The sequence below is a fragment of the Maniola hyperantus genome, chromosome 21 (genome assembly GCF_902806685.2).
Source record: "Maniola hyperantus chromosome 21, iAphHyp1.2, whole genome shotgun sequence".
NCBI lineage: Eukaryota > Metazoa > Arthropoda > Insecta > Lepidoptera > Nymphalidae > Maniola > Maniola hyperantus.
In genome coordinates this window covers 9290181-9307209 of record NC_048556.1, presented here as the reverse complement: position 1 = coordinate 9307209, position 17029 = coordinate 9290181, and the positions used below count along the sequence as shown (strand labels likewise).

Sequence of the window (17029 nt, the reverse complement as noted above, 5' to 3'; positions counted from 1 at the left end):
CGGATGGGCCGTGAAAGGCTAGCAGACTGAAAGACACACTTTCGCATTTATATTATTAGTATGTTTTATATATATTATTATTAAAGTATTGAAGTAAACTACCAGCACAAACAAAAACTTTTTTGTGATAGTTTAACTACCCAAATAAGTTGTAATGTTTACTGAAAAAGTTCCATTCTCTCATTCTTTGTTATGAATATAAAACAGTGCTATTCGTTTTAAGCAATGCTTATGCATCAGTTTCGCTGCGCATGGTGCAGGCCCGTTGGCAAAAATCCAAGGCTTTACCGCCCGATCCCACGCTTGCCGATATGAGCCTGATTGCACTTCCTTATCGTTTAGTAGTGAGCTCCGGTGCCAAAAACACGGAAAAATGTTTATACACTAAATCTCTACTAAGTATAACAAAATTATAAAAAATTGTGTTTATGTATGTTTTTGCGCGAAACTTTTACAGACCACTGGCACAGAGTACCACAGAGAAAGGATCATAAGTTTTTGAGTTTGATAATGGCCACTCCTTAAGTCTGCTTAAGGAATTTATTAGTAACAGAGCAATGTGAACTTATCACTATATAGCTTACGCCGGCTCCCTGCCGGCTCCACACGTTGCGCGTTGGCCCCAACGCTAGCCCCAACACTGTTCGCCCAATTTCAGCTCGATCCGTCCAGTAGTTTGAACTGTGCGTTGATACGAGTAGATCAGTCAGTCACCTTTTTCTTTTATATATTTATAGAGACTATGAATTCCAGTATTAATGCTTTTATTTGTGCATGGTAGCATTTAAGATAACATTGAAATGCAGAAATTTTCAAGTGTGTTTGCAGTTGACACCCTAATCTTTTTATCGATAAAAAGCTACCCAAGCACTTATGCAAGAAAAATGGACTTACCCACTTATGACTACTTAATTCGGATTTTACAACAACGGAACAATAATATTATGTAGGTATGTTACGCCCAAAGACCGAAAACACTCATTGAGCGAAAAAATAGCTCACAACGCGTCGTGAAAATGAAAAAAGCCGTCGCGTCGACGTGACGACGAGGCCAGGAAAACCGTGATAGACCCGTGTGTGTGGGCGGCGATAGGTTAAATGATGATGATGATCTTGTCCTTACCTATAGTAAACAGTATCAGAGAGTTGGTAGAAGCAGGAAATTGCGAGTAGTTTTTTTCAATTAGCCCTGTAGGACGATTTCGTAAAACCTGATTGGCTGAATTTGTGCTTTACTTGTTGCAACTATGCATTGTAGCCAATAGTGAGCGAGCGTCAACCAATCAGAGGTGATTGCGATCGTGACATTGTAGCTGTCATTCCAATCGCGTAGCTGGTGGCAAATGATGATGCAGCCTAAGATGGACCGCGATTGTCTAGAAGATGCATATTCACTCTCGACTTGAAGGCACCCATATAATAATTGGAGGGGAAAACTAATGCTGGGAGGGTGTACCAAATCTTAGCACCAAATAATTCTAAAAAAGGTAAGCTATGCGCTACATACATTTTTATTTTAGAGATAAAAAGAAGAATGGATTTATTTGACACAGTTTGTCGGTCGGCTAGATTACAATAAAGATGTTTATCGTATTATGATATCTTATCTCGCATATATTATTATTGTGAGATCGCAATAGTTCTGTCACTAGTACCACGAGCAACCATGCTGAGTGTCAGGGCTTCAGTGTTTTTGTGTGTTTGTTCTCTAGTCAGTGCTCAGCTGTATGAATTGAATGTAGTGCATCATAATGACTTCCATGCAAGGTATGGGATTATTTTACTTTTCATTTATTTACTTTTAGCAGTTTTAATGGCTATCGTGTACAGTGCCCGACAAACAACTTGAGTATTCGCTTCCCGGATTCACCAATTTTCTCCCACTACGCTGCCAATAATTATTTATTTATTATTTACTTACGCTGCTTCAGGTCCAAGTTGGCAGACTTCACCTTTGAGAACATTATGGAAAACTCTCAGGCATGCAGGTTTTGGGGCACTCATCTCTAACTTTTCAAAGTTATTTGCGTTTTAAACAATAAAATATTACTAGCTTTAAATTATTTATGCAGTGCAGGAAAATATTAATTTACGCGTGGATTTAAGTTGTAAAAAATCCCGTGGAAACTCTTTGATTTTCCGGGATAAAAAGCAGCCTATGTCACTCTCCAGGTCCTAAACTATATCCATGCAAAGAATCACGTCGATCTATTGCTCCGTTGCGACGTAAGTGAAAGACAAACCAACCTACCAACAAACAAACACACTTTCACATTTATAATATTATGGGTAATGATTTCAGATTTGTGGAAACGAGTCCATCTGGAACAGTATGCAACCCAGAAGTAGCGCCATGCATAGGCGGGTTCGCCCGTATTGCTACTCTGGTCAGGCAGGCTTTGGAAAGAGAACCTGACTCCATAGTGCTGAATGGAGGAGATAGCTTTCAGGGCACTATATGGTATAACTTGCTAAGATGGAATGTTACTCAGGAGTTCATGAATATGATACACCATGATGCTCACGTAAGTACAATTTTTTTTAAAGAATATTAGCCAAGTTAATTGCTGACTAATATTCTCCTTTTTCTCCTTTCCCCTCCAATTAAGCGTAAAGCTTGTGCTAGGAGTAGGTACGACAATAGTGCAACGGGTGGGATTTGAACCGGTTACCTTTCGGTTTTCAGTCCGGTCCTTTAACTGTTGCGCAATCGAGGCTTTAAATTAATTTTTTAAATAAAGGAAAAGCTGACTGACAGACAGATCTATCAACGCACAGCTCAAATTACTGGACTGGAAATTTGGCATGCAAATAGCTATTAAGACGTAGACATCCACGCCGAAATGGTTTTTAAAATAAGGGGTAAAATACGGGTTTGGTGTACTCCACGCGGATGAAGTTGCAGGCATAAGCTAAGAAATCTAACTAGATACCTACATATTATTATTCTTACTATGAATTGCATCAGATTATAACTAGACGATTTTTGCAAACATTATCAATCATAACGGTAACCTTTTTTTCGATAGTAAGTTTCATTATGAGTATACTACCATTATTGAACTGTATTATAGCAGGTTTATCATTCATTATTTTAATATCTGCTAAATTTTGTTGTTTGTTTTTTATTTTGACTTCATACAAAATGATTGATACTAGATTTATCGATGATTGCTTGCTTTCCTATCGCATCGTGAAAGTCTCAGGTGAAAGTCAATAAAGACAGAAGTCAATTAAATAATTAAAAGTGTCTAAAAGTTTAAGATAGCTGCAAAAACTTAAACTCTCAAAAACTCTAAACTCAACTTTCCCACAGGTACTAGGCAACCATGAGTTCGACAATGGCATAGAAGGAGTAGTCCCATATCTCCAACATCTGAACTCTTCAGTCGTAGTAGCCAACATCATCGACGACGAAGAGCCAGATATCCAAGGCTTATATCAACCAAGCGTTGTGATTGAGAGGAAAGGACGCAAGATTGGTATTATAGGCGTTATCATTTCTAGCACTAACGTAAGCAGTTTGTTCTTTCATTTATTTTCCGCTTATTTTTCTACATCGGTTTGACTGGCTTCATAATTTTTACACCCAGCTGGCTATGGATTGATTTTACATCCCTTGTTTCCACAATTTAGCTACTTTTACTATTTCATTTCATGTGCTAAGTAATAAACGAGAAACGAGAGAGAACGGTTTTACGAGGGCTTTAGAGGTCCAAAGAGAAGGCAAAGGGCCAAGTTTGAACTTCTAAGTTTAGTTTCTCAATATTGCACAAATTTAATCAACAATTTATTAAATTTTAAGCTATTTATTTTATGATAGGTATAGCATGTAACTGAGGTGTACTTACCATTATAATATGGAATGTTGGCAGGAATTGGCGGCTACTGGTAATTTGAAATTCACTGATGAAATAGAGGCTGTGAGGAGGGAGGCTGAGAAACTGAATGAGGAGGGCGTGGACATAATCGTCGTTTTGTCGCATTGTGGACTTGAGAAAGACCAGTAAGAACTCACAGATATAACGATAGTTTTATAGACAACTAGCTAGTAGATAGTACGGAACCCTTCGTGTGAGAGTCCGACTCGCACTTGGCCGGTTTTTTATTAATATGAACTTATTTTACAGAGAAATCGCCCTGAAAGCGAGTCCTTACGTAGATATCGTAGTAGGAGCGCACAGCCATTCCCTGCTAATAAATACAGAACCACCGGCGGGTATTGCGTTCGAGCCTGTGGGACCTTACCCAATTGTAGTCGAACAAGAGAACAGATCTGTAAGTAAAGGATGTTTGTGTTGATATAGCTACAGTATGCGGCAGAAAATAATGTACATCGATCTTAAGAATGAGATATCAACTTTGTAGAGCGTTGTCTCTGTCACTCATACTGCGAAACCGATTGCAACCGGTTCCGTAGCTAAAACTGATTAAGTCGTTGAATTCTGTAATGGTGGCAGACACCTACATGGTATTATTACAAAGCCATTAATTAATTAATTTGTTAACATTTTTAGGGTTCCGTACCTCAAAAGGAAAAACGGAACCCTATGGATCACTTTGTTGTCTGTCTGTCTGTCGGTCTGTCAAGAAACCTACAGGGTACTTCCCTTTGACCTAGAATCATGAAATTTGGCAGGTAGGTAGGTCTTATAGCAGACGTTAAGGAAAAATCTGAAAGCCGTATATTTGTGGTTAGATCACACAAAAAAATTAAATTGTGGTCATGAATTAGTATTTTCAATTTTCGAAGTAAGATAACTATATCAAGTGGGGGTACCATATGAAAAGGCTTCACTTGTGCATTCTAAAACAGAGTTTTATTTATTTTTATGCATCATAGTTTTTGAATTATCGTGCAAAATGTCGAAAAAATACGACTGTAGCACGGAACCCTCGTTGCGCAGGCCTGACTCGCACTTGGCCGGTTTTTTTATTCTGATTTGCTATTATTTAGGTTCTTGTGGTCCAAGCGGCTGCTCATACGGTGTTTTTGGGAGAAATAAAGCTTTACTTTGACGAGCAGGGCGAACTTGTTAAATGGACTGGGGATCCTATCTTTGCTGGCAATGATGTTGAACAAGGTATCTATAATTAGGTTGTATGTAATTGAGAAGCTGTGGTAGCCTAGTGGTTAGGACGTCCGCCTTCCAATCGGAGGTCGGGGGTTCGATCCCGGGCACGCACCTCTAACTTTTCGGAGTTATGTGCGTTTTAAGTAATTAAAATATCACTTGCTTTAACGGTGAAGGAAAACATCGTGAGGAAACCTGCATGCCTGAGAGTTCTCCATAATGTTCTCAAAGGTGTGTGAAGTCTGCCAATCCGCACTTGGCCAGCGTGGTAGACTATGGCCAAAACCCTTCTCACTCTGAGAGGAGACCCGTGCTCTGTAGTGAGCCGGCGATGGGTTGATCATGATGATGATGTAATAGAGTCAAAGTAGAGCAATATTTTCCTTTATATTTATTGAAGCACTAGGTGATGCCCGCGACTTCGCCCGCGCGGATTTAGGTTTCGATAGGTAGGGTTTAGAAAATCCCGTGGGAACTCTTTAATTTTTCGGGATAAAAAGTAGCCTTCCCCGGGATGCAAGCTATATCTGTACCAAATTTCGTCAAAATCGGTTGAACGGTTGGGCCGTGAAAAGCTAGCAGACAGACAGACAGACGCACTTTCGCATTTATAATTAGTATGTAGTATTATAATTAGTATGGAAGTATGGATTCTTCTCAGAAAAATTACATATTTTGTTAAAGATTTTTCAAGATGTACCTAGACTCCTAGAGGTCACTTCTTCTGCTTACTGAGTTAAAGTTTTCTGATTTATCTTAATAGTAAGTAAATTATTTAAATAATTAATAATCTTGATCTATCATCATTGTTAAATTTAGTACCTATAGTTCGCCACAGGTCGAGAGTAGGGATTGCAATCCCGCAGCTCACTCAATCCCGCGGGATTGATATGCGGGATTGATCAATCCCGCATATCATCATATTCAATCATATTTGAAATTATTCACAGTAGTTCAACTTTTTGCCCCGTTTGTATGTAAGATAAAGTATTAATTTTTTAATCTTATAGGGCTATAAGATCGAAAAATTAATACTTTATCTTATTTAAAATTATGTTATAAAATCGAATTGAAACTACAGGTTTTTGTTTCAAAAATCAAGTATTATTAATTAAACATGTCTTACATTATGTACGTATTATAACGCCACAGACCTTTACCAAGTTGATTGTCGTCGCCTTTATTCCCATTCTCGGAATTCTCAGTTTCATTGGACTTGGACATGATACATTTATTCGTTACCTGCAAGTATGTATTTAATGTGTACTTTTAAGCAAATGTTTACGCCACATTACGACATATTCCCATTTACGGGCATAATCTATATATATAAAAGGAAAAAGTGACTGACTGACTGACTGACTGACTGACTGATCTATCAACGCACAGCTCAAACTACTGGACGGATCGGGCTGAAATTTGGCATGCAGATAGTTATTATGACGTAGGCATCCGCTAAGAAAGGATTTTTGAAAATTCAACTCCTAAAGGGGTGAAATAGGGGTTTTAAGTTTGTGTAGTCCACGCGGACGAAGTCGCGAGCATAAGCTAGTCAGCATATAAAATAGCACAAAACAAAAAATAAATAGAATACATTAATATACTTACGTTTAGGTTTACGTTAAACGCCGGACGGTGAATACGAAAATACTCTGTCTGTCACATACAGAAACGACGCGCGAAGCGCACGGTGGTCGGTGAGTCTATGTGACACGAAGCCGCCCGCCAGCCCCCGCCACTGTGCGAAACGGCAACGTCGTGCTCGAGCCACTCGCTTTCTTACGCAAAACTTCACGAATGTTTTAGCGGTAAATTTAAATTTGCGGGATCCGCGGATCCGCGTTTTGAAGGTGCGGGATCCAGCAGATTAATAAGTGGAGCGGGATCCCGCGGGAATGCCGGATCCCGTTTTGCGGGATTGCAATCCCTAGTCGAGAGGTGGGCTGTGCGGGCACAGGTGCGGGTGTGCGGGGCGTTCCCTCCCCAATTGTCATCTCGACCTGTCGCGTAATATAAAATAATAACGTAATAAATCGTTTTTATCCTAACAGTACAAAAAAATTTGATACTTATACTTTAATATATTAATTCCATTCTATGCAGTCTATTTTATTATAGAACTCCGAAAACACGTCATTCATATTGATGACAAAATACTACTATGTCACTAGTGACATACTTACTATGTCATTAGTTCTTAAAAATCACTTCTAACTTTGATTTCAGCACCTGATGTTATGGCAAAGATTAATGAATACCTGCCATTGATAGAGGAGAAAGCCACAGAGCTGGTAGGGTCTTCTAAAGTTCTGCTATCGTCGAGATGCTCCTGCGCTGAATGTAACCTGGGAAGTTTCATTTGCGACGCTTTCATGAACGCTGTACGTTTTAAATATAATTTTGATTTTCCTTAAAAAAATCCTATAATCTTGTAAAAGTTTACGATATATTGCAAATAAAACATCTGACTGATGCTGGAGGTCAACGAACGTTGCGTAATTAGGCCACTCGGCGTCAATGTCGCGTCGTGGGTGGGGCATTAACTCGAGTTTTGCACGCCATAATTGTGGGTTTGAAAAATACTGTATCACTAGAACTGCAAAATGAGACAAATGGTTATTGGTATTGAATAGTGTTTAGGTAGTATAACAATAACGCTAAGTTTTTGCTAGCGTTCTGGATATAAGAAATCTTGTTAGTTAAATAATATTGTGTTGGTTTACAGGCGATGGATAGAGCACAAGGAAATCAGTGGAACTACGCACACTTCTGTTTGACAAACACGGGTGGTGTGAGGTCCGACATTGACCCAGGAAGTAAGTAATTCTTGGTCCTAACCACAGACCACTTATAGACAACTAATAGGCGGACACCACCGAACGCCAAGCATAGGCAGTTGCTTAGCATAAAAGTCGGCCCACGCCCGTTCGGTACCCTCACTCTGCACATTGTCTTGATTAAGTAACTTTTGAGTCCACCAATCACAATAAAGCATTCTCCCCTGTCGTCGTCGTCGTTGTCGTCGTCGTCATCGTCGTCCCCCATCCTTCCCCCCAACATTTTACGATTTAGTTTTCATGCAAAACCTTGTATATGCGTACTCTTGAGGTTGAATTCTCTGTGGTCCTAAAAGATTAAGACAATAGCGTCAAATAGCGTGTTTCGTTGTCATCATTGCTCCTGAAGCGATGATAGCCTGTGGTTAAAACCATGTTAAAACGTTGGTCTCCTATTCAGGGGACCGGGCCTAAATTCAAGTCAAGTCAAGTCAAATGATTTATTCAAAATATGTAATAAATTACTCATATTCATGGTCTGGTATGGTGTTAGATTTGTAAGATATAGTGGTGATAATTATTACGCAAACTTAAAACTAAAGCTACGAGGGTTCCAAACGCGCCCAGGTCTGAGAAGAGCCCACAACAAACTCAGCCGGGTATTCTTTTTATTATCACCACTTTACAAAATTATTGAAACTTATTAGAACTATCACAAAAGTCGTTAAGCAACTCATTCCCAAGCTTGCTTATCATTTAAATAATCCTTTACATTGTAATAGGATTTTTCAATTAGTTTACGTTTAATGAAAACTTTGAACTTGTTGAGAGACATCTCCAATATGTCTTCTGGAAGCTTATTATAGAAACGTATGGAATTACGAGCAAATGAATTGCTAACTTTACTGAGCCTAGAGGCGGGTTTACATGATTACAAGTTTATTTTTATTTCTAGTATTTATATTATGACAGTCACTTTTTTTTAAAATTCTGGACACGCACTTCTAACTTTTCGGACGTATGTGCGTTTTACTTAAATCACTTGCTTTAGCGGTGAAGGAAAACATTGTGAGGAAACCTGCATATCTGAGAGTCCTCTATAATGTTATCACAGGTGTTTGAAGTCTGTCGATCCGTAGTTGACCAGCGTATCTTTAAAATCTTTGTAACATTTTCAGATGTAACGTTCGAAACGCTTCTGTTAACGACGCCATTTGAGAATCAAGTGGAAGTATTTGATCTGAAAGGGCAGTATGTTTTGGAAGCGTTGGAGTATGCAGTTGCCAACCAACCTTTTCCAGGTTCGAGGATGGTGCAAATGTCTGGTAAGTATTAGGTATACATACAGCCGACTCCAAAAAAAAAACTATTTTCATAACTACACTAACTCTTGTAATGTAATAAGCTAAGGCAATAGACTTGATAGATTGACGTTGGTTCCCTAACATGGACAGGCTGTCTTTGAAAAGAGCAACCGCCCAGTTTCTTTCTGGTTCTTCTCAGTAGGAAAGGCATTCCGAACCAGTGGTAAATATATTTGACGATTCAAAAGTAGTTGTAAATGTTTAATTCAATTTTTTTTTTAATTCAATTAAAAATTTTGATTGGGTCCCAACACATTGGCCCTGTTTCAAATCAGGGAGACAGCATCGAGACGCTGAATAATGCCTGAAACCATGCAGTAAGCGGCGCAAATCGAGAGAGCTGGCATGATTTGTATAGTAGTTAGACGAGGTATATTATCATCTTCAGTTAAATTGATTTTTAATTTTTAGTATTTGTGGTCATTAGTAGCTATAATATGGGGATTCCAGGCCACATCCTGTGCAGGGTAAAATGAGCTTTATGATGTGTGTTGTTAGAGTTGAGTTTAGGTTGTGTAATGTGTGAAATGGGACGATTTCGTGATATTGTCCATTAGTAGAGCTCTCGCCTGGTGTGTGTTGTATGGTGTGGGGGGTTAGATGGTCTGGTTTGACGTCACGCGTTGTAAATTTGTAAGGTGGTTTTTGTATTCCAGACCATGGGCTAGTGTAGAGCTCTCGCCTGGTGTGTGTGTTAGTATGGTGTGATGGTCTGGTGTTGAAAATCTGTGACGTCATGCGTTGTAAATTTGTAAGGCGGTTCTCGCATTCCAGACCAGCGCTTGGGCAGCGCCGCGCCGGAGACCGCTGACGTCACGCTGAGTTGCGATTGTAAATTTGTAAGGCGGTTCCCGCATTCCAGACCAGCGCTTGCGTGGGCAGCGCCGCGCCGGACTACATGATCTAGTTCCCAGAGGAGCTTATCGCTGTTGGCCCTGTGTGCGTGTGGGGTATTTATTCGACGAGCGGGGGACTGGCGGCATGATAGAACGGTTGTGCGTGCGCGCATGCATACATATTATGGAGCATCATCGTTATAATAGTTCAAAACCGATGATGGATCAGGTGGATCCATCGTCACCGCCGCCGCCGCTCGCTTCAGCTGAGCATAGAGACACACCGCAGCTTCCTCAGCAGCAGCAGCAGCAGCACTATACAATGAGAGTGATTGATGTCGGTGCTAGTGAAAGAAGAAAAGCGGCATTATTTGCAGTGGCTTCGGCGGCGCTGATGGCTGAGGGAGGAGTAGGAGGAGGAGGACGAGATGAGTGTGGATCGGAAATGAATAGTTGGTTGTTTTATCCCGCATGTTTGTATCCCATTTTCAGTTCGAAAGTGAGTCGATTACACACGTATGAAGATTGGCCCATGCGTATGCGTCAAAGGCCTCAGGAGCTCGCCGAAGCGGGATTTTTTTATACGGGTCGCGGTGACATGACTCAATGTTTTCATTGTGGGGGTGGGTTGAGACATTGGGAGGACACTGATGACCCGTGGCGGCAGCATGCAAAGTGGTTTGGTGGATGTGGATATCTAAAGGCGAAGCGTTATGAAATGTTGCGACGTTAATATATTATTTGTGTGTGTGCGCGAATGTGTCTAAAAGCGAAGCGAATTGTATAATCTATATGAATGCTATGGGATTGTTGAAAAATAAAAATAAAAAATTGTTTTAAAAAAGTGTATATATTTCTTATTATATTATTTTATAATGCCCCCAAGCTAGTGTATTTACATTGTCCTGGCTGATGAATCGTTTATCATCGTCGCTAGACAGGATTTTTTTCCTTTTTATTTGAGTGAATACATTGTGCTTATCGCTAGTGAACGTGTACATATTGTCATACTTAACATAGTTAGAATCTAAAGCTATCGTTTTTTTTTTAATTTTTAACTTTGTGTTGTCTAACTGTAGGATTACGAGGGGTATTTGACGGTCTACGGCCAGTCAACAGTAGGATCGTGAACGCGACAGTCCGCTGCAACGATTGCAACGTCCCTCGGTATGAACCCTTGGACATCAACAAGACATACAAAGTGGTCTCACAGAGCTTCATCGGTGGTGGCGGCGATGGATTTAGTGTAAGTATAGTAGGTATAACCTACGCGACTGGTCGAGATGACTATCGGAGTGGGGATGCCCCGCACACCAGCATAGCCCCCCCCAGGGGAAGCTCCGCACAACCGCACATGACCCGCGCTCACCCGCATCGGGTGCCGATTCCTTCCTTCCTTCCCCGATATCAACCTGTCGCGTACTATACATGGGTCTCATAAAAAAACTCCGAGCGAGTGATTGATTGGCAACTCAAAATGGTTAACGTCCATTGAGAGTTTTGTCTGATCGAGTATTTCAATGTCTAAATATATAAAAGGAAAAGGTGACTGACTGACTGATTGACTGATCTATCAACGCACAGCTCAAACTACTGGATGGATCGGGCTGAAATTGGGCATGCAGATAGCTATTATGAGGTAGGCATCCGCTAATAAAGGATTTTTGAAAATTCAGCTCCTAAGGGGGTGAAATAGGGGTTTGAAATTTGTGTAGTCCACGCGGACGAAGTCGCGAGCATAAGCTAGTGTTACAATATTTCTGCTGAATCGCGCGTCGGATTCCCTATGTACAGTATTTATTTTATTTTTTTATTTTTATTTTTATTATTCATGTACCAAAAATTGTAGTTACAAAGTAATAATAAATTAAGTTACATCGGAAATGCTTATCTCTAAACAGAGATTTCTTCCAGCTTCCCATTCAAGGTTGTGAGTGAGGCGTATCAAGAAGTGGAATAGGTCTACGGTACTAGAATCTAATAAACTACATAAATAACTTATAATAAATACCCAAATCAACTTATATACAATAATAATACTTATCATACATAATTATATACATAATATATGAAAAATATAAATACATATAATATATAAAATACTCTGATATTAATGATAAGTAATACTGCTTCACTCTGTATTTGAATGAGTGTAGTGAGTGTGTGAGTGAGTGTTCTCTCTGACATTTTCAGGAAGTGAGTTCCAAAGTTGGGTAGCTAGTACGGTGAAAGATTTGTTATAGAAGACTGTGTTACAACGGAGAGTGACGAGAGGTTTATTTATGTTTTGTAAAAAAATATTTAGAACAGACTGCCGAAACTAAATTCCTGTAGGAAGGTAAATTATGTGTTCGCAGCGCCGGTATTTGTGATATTATCAGAATGTCAATTTTATCGCACGTAAAATAAAATGTTCAAAAAAGGCAAAAATTTAATCTATGTAGCTGTACGGTTAACGGCCGTAACAATTTTGTTTCGTGAAATTGATACAACTCGTGCGGGCGTAACGATCATGGATTTTGTAAAATTTTGTAAAATAAGAGTCAAATAAATCAAATAAATCAGAGAGTTAATAGCTCAACGGTTTATTATTTTTTGTAGTACAAAAATCGTTGATTCAAATCCCATGCATTAATCATAATTTAGAGTGGTGATAGCCTAGTGGTTAAGACGTCACATCGGCCTTCTATTTAGGGTTTAGGGTTCGATCCCGGCCACGCAACTCTCACTTTTCCGAGCTATGCGCGTTTAATGCAAATTAATAAATCACTTGCTTTAACGGGGAAGGAAAACACCGTGAAAAACTTTAACCACTTCCCTTTGTTGTCAAACTTTACGTAGCCTTACGTACCTGTAACCTTCATGCAAGTGTCAACAATAATTGTACAAAGTTTGGACTCAATCGGGTGATGCGGGAATGCATAGGTAACGGACAACAAAATCATCACTACCCCTATTATAAATGCTAAAGTGTGTTTGTTTGTTGGTTTGTTGGTTTGTCCTTCAATCACGTCGCAATGGAGCAACGGATCGACGTGATTATTTGCATGGGTATAGCTTAAGGCCTAGAGAGTGACATAGGCTACTTTTTATCCCGTGAAATCAAAGAGTTCCCACGGGATATTTAAAATACGTAAATCTACGCGTACGAAGTCCTAGTATTTTATAAAGATCAAGCTTATTTTAATCCATCTATTTAGAGTAAAACTGTCTGAATACTAGAGTTCTAGCAGGCAAAATTGTATTACACTTTCCAAATTTCAATAACAAGTCTAAACTCAGTGCAAAGTGGTCGTTTAAACTTTATTCCGATACAAAACCAAATGAGCTTAGAGATTGTCCAATTCTCGCATACCAGACCGAATTTACCGTCAAATTTTAACTCCGAGAACGTTCTAAGGTCAGGAATGGCAAACCATTGGTATATGTGTGCTATTGATGGTATAAGATATAAACTGCTTCGTTGATCTAGTGGTCAACATGACTGTAGATGACGAAGCCCTCTGTTCGATTCCCGGATCGGCCCAAACATGTATTGTGTTTTTCTGTTAAGAAATTCTCAGTACTGGCTTTGAGTTAGAAAGTTGGCGGTGTATCAACCCCGTACCTCGAGAGCATCGTAAATCGTCGGTCCTACGCCTGATATCTTTCCGGTCGTGTCTAATTTCCGTCCAATCGGTTATGAGAATGAGGGAATAGACAGTGCACCTGTGTTTGCGTACATACTTATAATATCTCCCGCATCTCCCGCGCAGTTATTAATCTCTGTCGGGAGGACATTACTATTATAAGATAGATAAAATTGTCTCTTGTTAATCACCACTGGAAACGGGCGATACAGAAGCCAAGCTCGGATGAACAACCTCAAGCCACTCACTGTAAGCCAATGTACCTAAATGTTTTAGGATCTACTTCTGTGGAAATCCTTGCATGAAAGATTTCCAGCTGTGGACGTCTATCGGTTGATATAACGACGATAACAACAATTTAGTTTAATGTTATTATATTACGCAAAATTATAAACTTAGAGGTTGGTGCATTTGCGCTGATATTATTCTATTCATTGCAGATTTTATTGCGCTTGGCAACAATTCCTTGTGCCTAATAGAAAGCAATGATGAGCTCTAGGTTAGAGCGCTCTCGCTTAGAAGATGCGTATATTATGTATACACTTGTCTTGAAAGTATTTAAATTACACGTGGCAGGAAACACGGACGCCGGAAGGGCCACATCTTAGTAATTCGTATCAGGAAGGTTGAATTCGTATCAGAAAGGAAGGGCACGTAAATATATAAAAATAATAATTATTTAACTCAATCTACTTACTTACTATGCTGCAAAGCTATCGGTCGTAATAATTTTGTTACGTTAAATTGATAGAAGCTTATTTACTTTTGCCTTGAAAGTACCTACTTAAATTACACGTGGCAGGAAACACGGACGCCGGAAGGACACACTTTAGTAATTCGTGTCAGAAAGGTTGAATCCTTTTTCTTTTGAAAAATGGGCACGTAAATATAAAAAGGTTCGCCCTACCTGGCCTACGTAGATGTTAGAGAGAAATTTGGTACAATTTAATGAACCAGTATATTGCGGCGATTCATGATCGGAATGTAACTAACCAATTCCTCTGCAATTTACACAAGTTGGGAACTTATTTGTTTCTAGTTTTATGTTTTATTTTTTCACGTTTTAACATAGAATTTAAATTCGGTTGACAAAGAATAAAGGCAGTAATTATTGGTACAAAAAAGAAACTATAATATTGCGGTGGATCCGTGATCAAAATAAATTTTGTTTTGCTTAGTCAAATCTTCTGGTGCTGCTCTGGTGGGAGGCTTCGGCCGTGGCTAGTTACCACCCTACCCGCAAAGCCGTGCCGCCAAGCGATTTATCGTTCCGGTACGATGCCGTGTAAAAACCAAAGAGGCATGGGTTAAATTAAAACTGCCATACCCCTTCCATGTTAGCCCGCTTCCATCTTACACTGCATCATCACTTACCACCAGGTGAGATTGCAGTGTAGGGCTAACTTGTATCTGAATTAAAAAAAGTTAAAAATAAAATCCTTTCCCCCAAAGGTTGCCTGTAAGAGATAACGACGCGCGACGACGTTAGTAATAAGGCCGCCTTTGCTTACTTTTGTATAGTTTCTTCTGTTTCCTGAAGATATTATGCTTGTGCTAAATAAATAATTTTTGTGTTTTTAGGGTTCCGTACCTCAAAAAGAAAAAAGGAACCCTTATAGGATCACTTTGTTGTCTGTCTGTCTGCCTATCCGTCTGTCTGTCTGTCCGTCTGTCCGTCGTGTCTGTCAAGAAAACCTATAGGGTGCTTCCCGTTGACTCAGAATCACGAAATTTGGTAGATAGTTAAGTCTTATAGTTAAGAAATGAACCCGAAAACCGTGAATTTGTGGTTACATCACAAAAAAAATTAAAATGTGTTCACGAAATTTTTCGTCGAAATGTAGATAGCGCTGCTGTCATTATCTTGAAGTTTTGCACATAAAAATGTTAAAATATTTTGTACGATAAAAGGAACCCTTCGTGTACGAGTCCGAAGCGCACTTGGCCGGTTTTTAGGGTTCCGTACCTCAAAAGGAAAAACGGAACCCTTATAGGATCACTTTGTTGTCTGTCTGTCTGTCTGTCTGTCTGTCTTTCAAGAAACCTACAGGGTAATTCCCGTTGACCTAGAATCATAAAATTTGGCAGGTAGGTAGATCTTATAGCTGACATTTGGGGAAAAATCTGAAAACCGTGAATTTAGGGTTAGATCACACATAAAAAATTAATTGTGTCATGAACTAATAATTAGTATTTTCAACTTTCGAAGTGAGTGACTATATCAAGTGGGGTATCATAATATGAAAGGTACCTGTACATTTTAAAACAGATTTATTTATTTTTATGCATCATAGTTTTTGAATTATCCTGCAAAATGTCGAAAAAAAACGACCGTAGTACGGGCCACTCATTGCGCGAGCCCGACTCGCACTTGGCCGGTTTTTTATAGTTTCTTCTGTTTCTTGTATCCTCCTGTTACCTGTAGATATTATGGCTGTGCAAAAACATATTTTTGGTGTTTTTAACCTAATTTTTATTCTATTTCACAGATGATTTCGAACAACCGTGAAAACGTAGAAGTGCTTGGAGTGGACTTTGAAATACTAATGAAGTACGTGCGTCAACAGTCACCAATCATCCAGGACCTGGACGGCCGAATAATGATCTCAGATCCTTGCTTAGAGAATTAGGTGTAACACCATGTACTGTTAACTCATGATTTAATACCATCGAGACTTGAGATTTATTAATATTTCACCCAAGAGAAATTAATTTTAATATCGATGAAATAAGCGAAACACTTATTTTCTTAGTGTAAATATTTTTTTCCAAAATCTGTCTTCTTGTCACATACTCGTAGCTCATACCAGCTGAAAGGCAATTATCTCGCGTGTCTTTATTTCTTGATTATCAGCGAAGAAAGAGGAGTCCTTTGAGCGCAAACATAAAAATCAAATTTTGTTAGTATAGAGCGTGCTTGAAGGACACTCCTAATATCTGAGCGCTACACAAATGCTCATAGTTTACCTATACTTTCATTTTGTTATTCAAATCATAGAAATATAAAGCTCAATCTACTTATGATGCAAATCATTGCCAATAGCCAAGTCTGGCAAACAAGATAATTTGTTTTACCTATTGTGAATTAAGTATGTATAATAAAATATCTATTTAATATATTATATTATTATTGTATTTCATTTATTTTATTTTATTTAGAAATTAGTTATCCAAAGTAAAAGCTCTACTAAACTTTTGAAGGCCCATTCCCTTAACCGATTTTGATGCAATTTTAATGCGTACAAAATGAGTTCTCACGCGCCATTTTCACTTTATGTGTCAACTGTCATGTCAAAAGTACGATTTTAGTTCTTATTTTAAAGGTAATTTTGTACTTTTGAAATGACA

At 39.0% G+C, this 17029-nt stretch overlaps 1 protein-coding gene across 1 annotated transcript; it reads left to right on the top strand.

The window, feature by feature from the left end:
- The first annotated feature begins 1634 nt into the window (after positions 1-1634).
- On the top strand, positions 1635-16816 carry LOC117992356 (apyrase). The gene is made up of 11 exons (XM_034980035.2): positions 1635-1767; positions 2303-2525; positions 3317-3514; positions 3876-4006; positions 4131-4278; positions 4958-5084; positions 7302-7456; positions 7801-7891; positions 9031-9177; positions 11132-11298; positions 16171-16816. The coding sequence occupies exons 1-11, from the start codon at positions 1667-1669 to the stop codon at positions 16309-16311; spliced, it is 1629 nt and encodes a 542-aa protein (XP_034835926.1). The 5' UTR covers positions 1635-1666; the 3' UTR covers positions 16312-16816.
- The last annotated feature ends 213 nt before the right edge of the window (positions 16817-17029 follow it).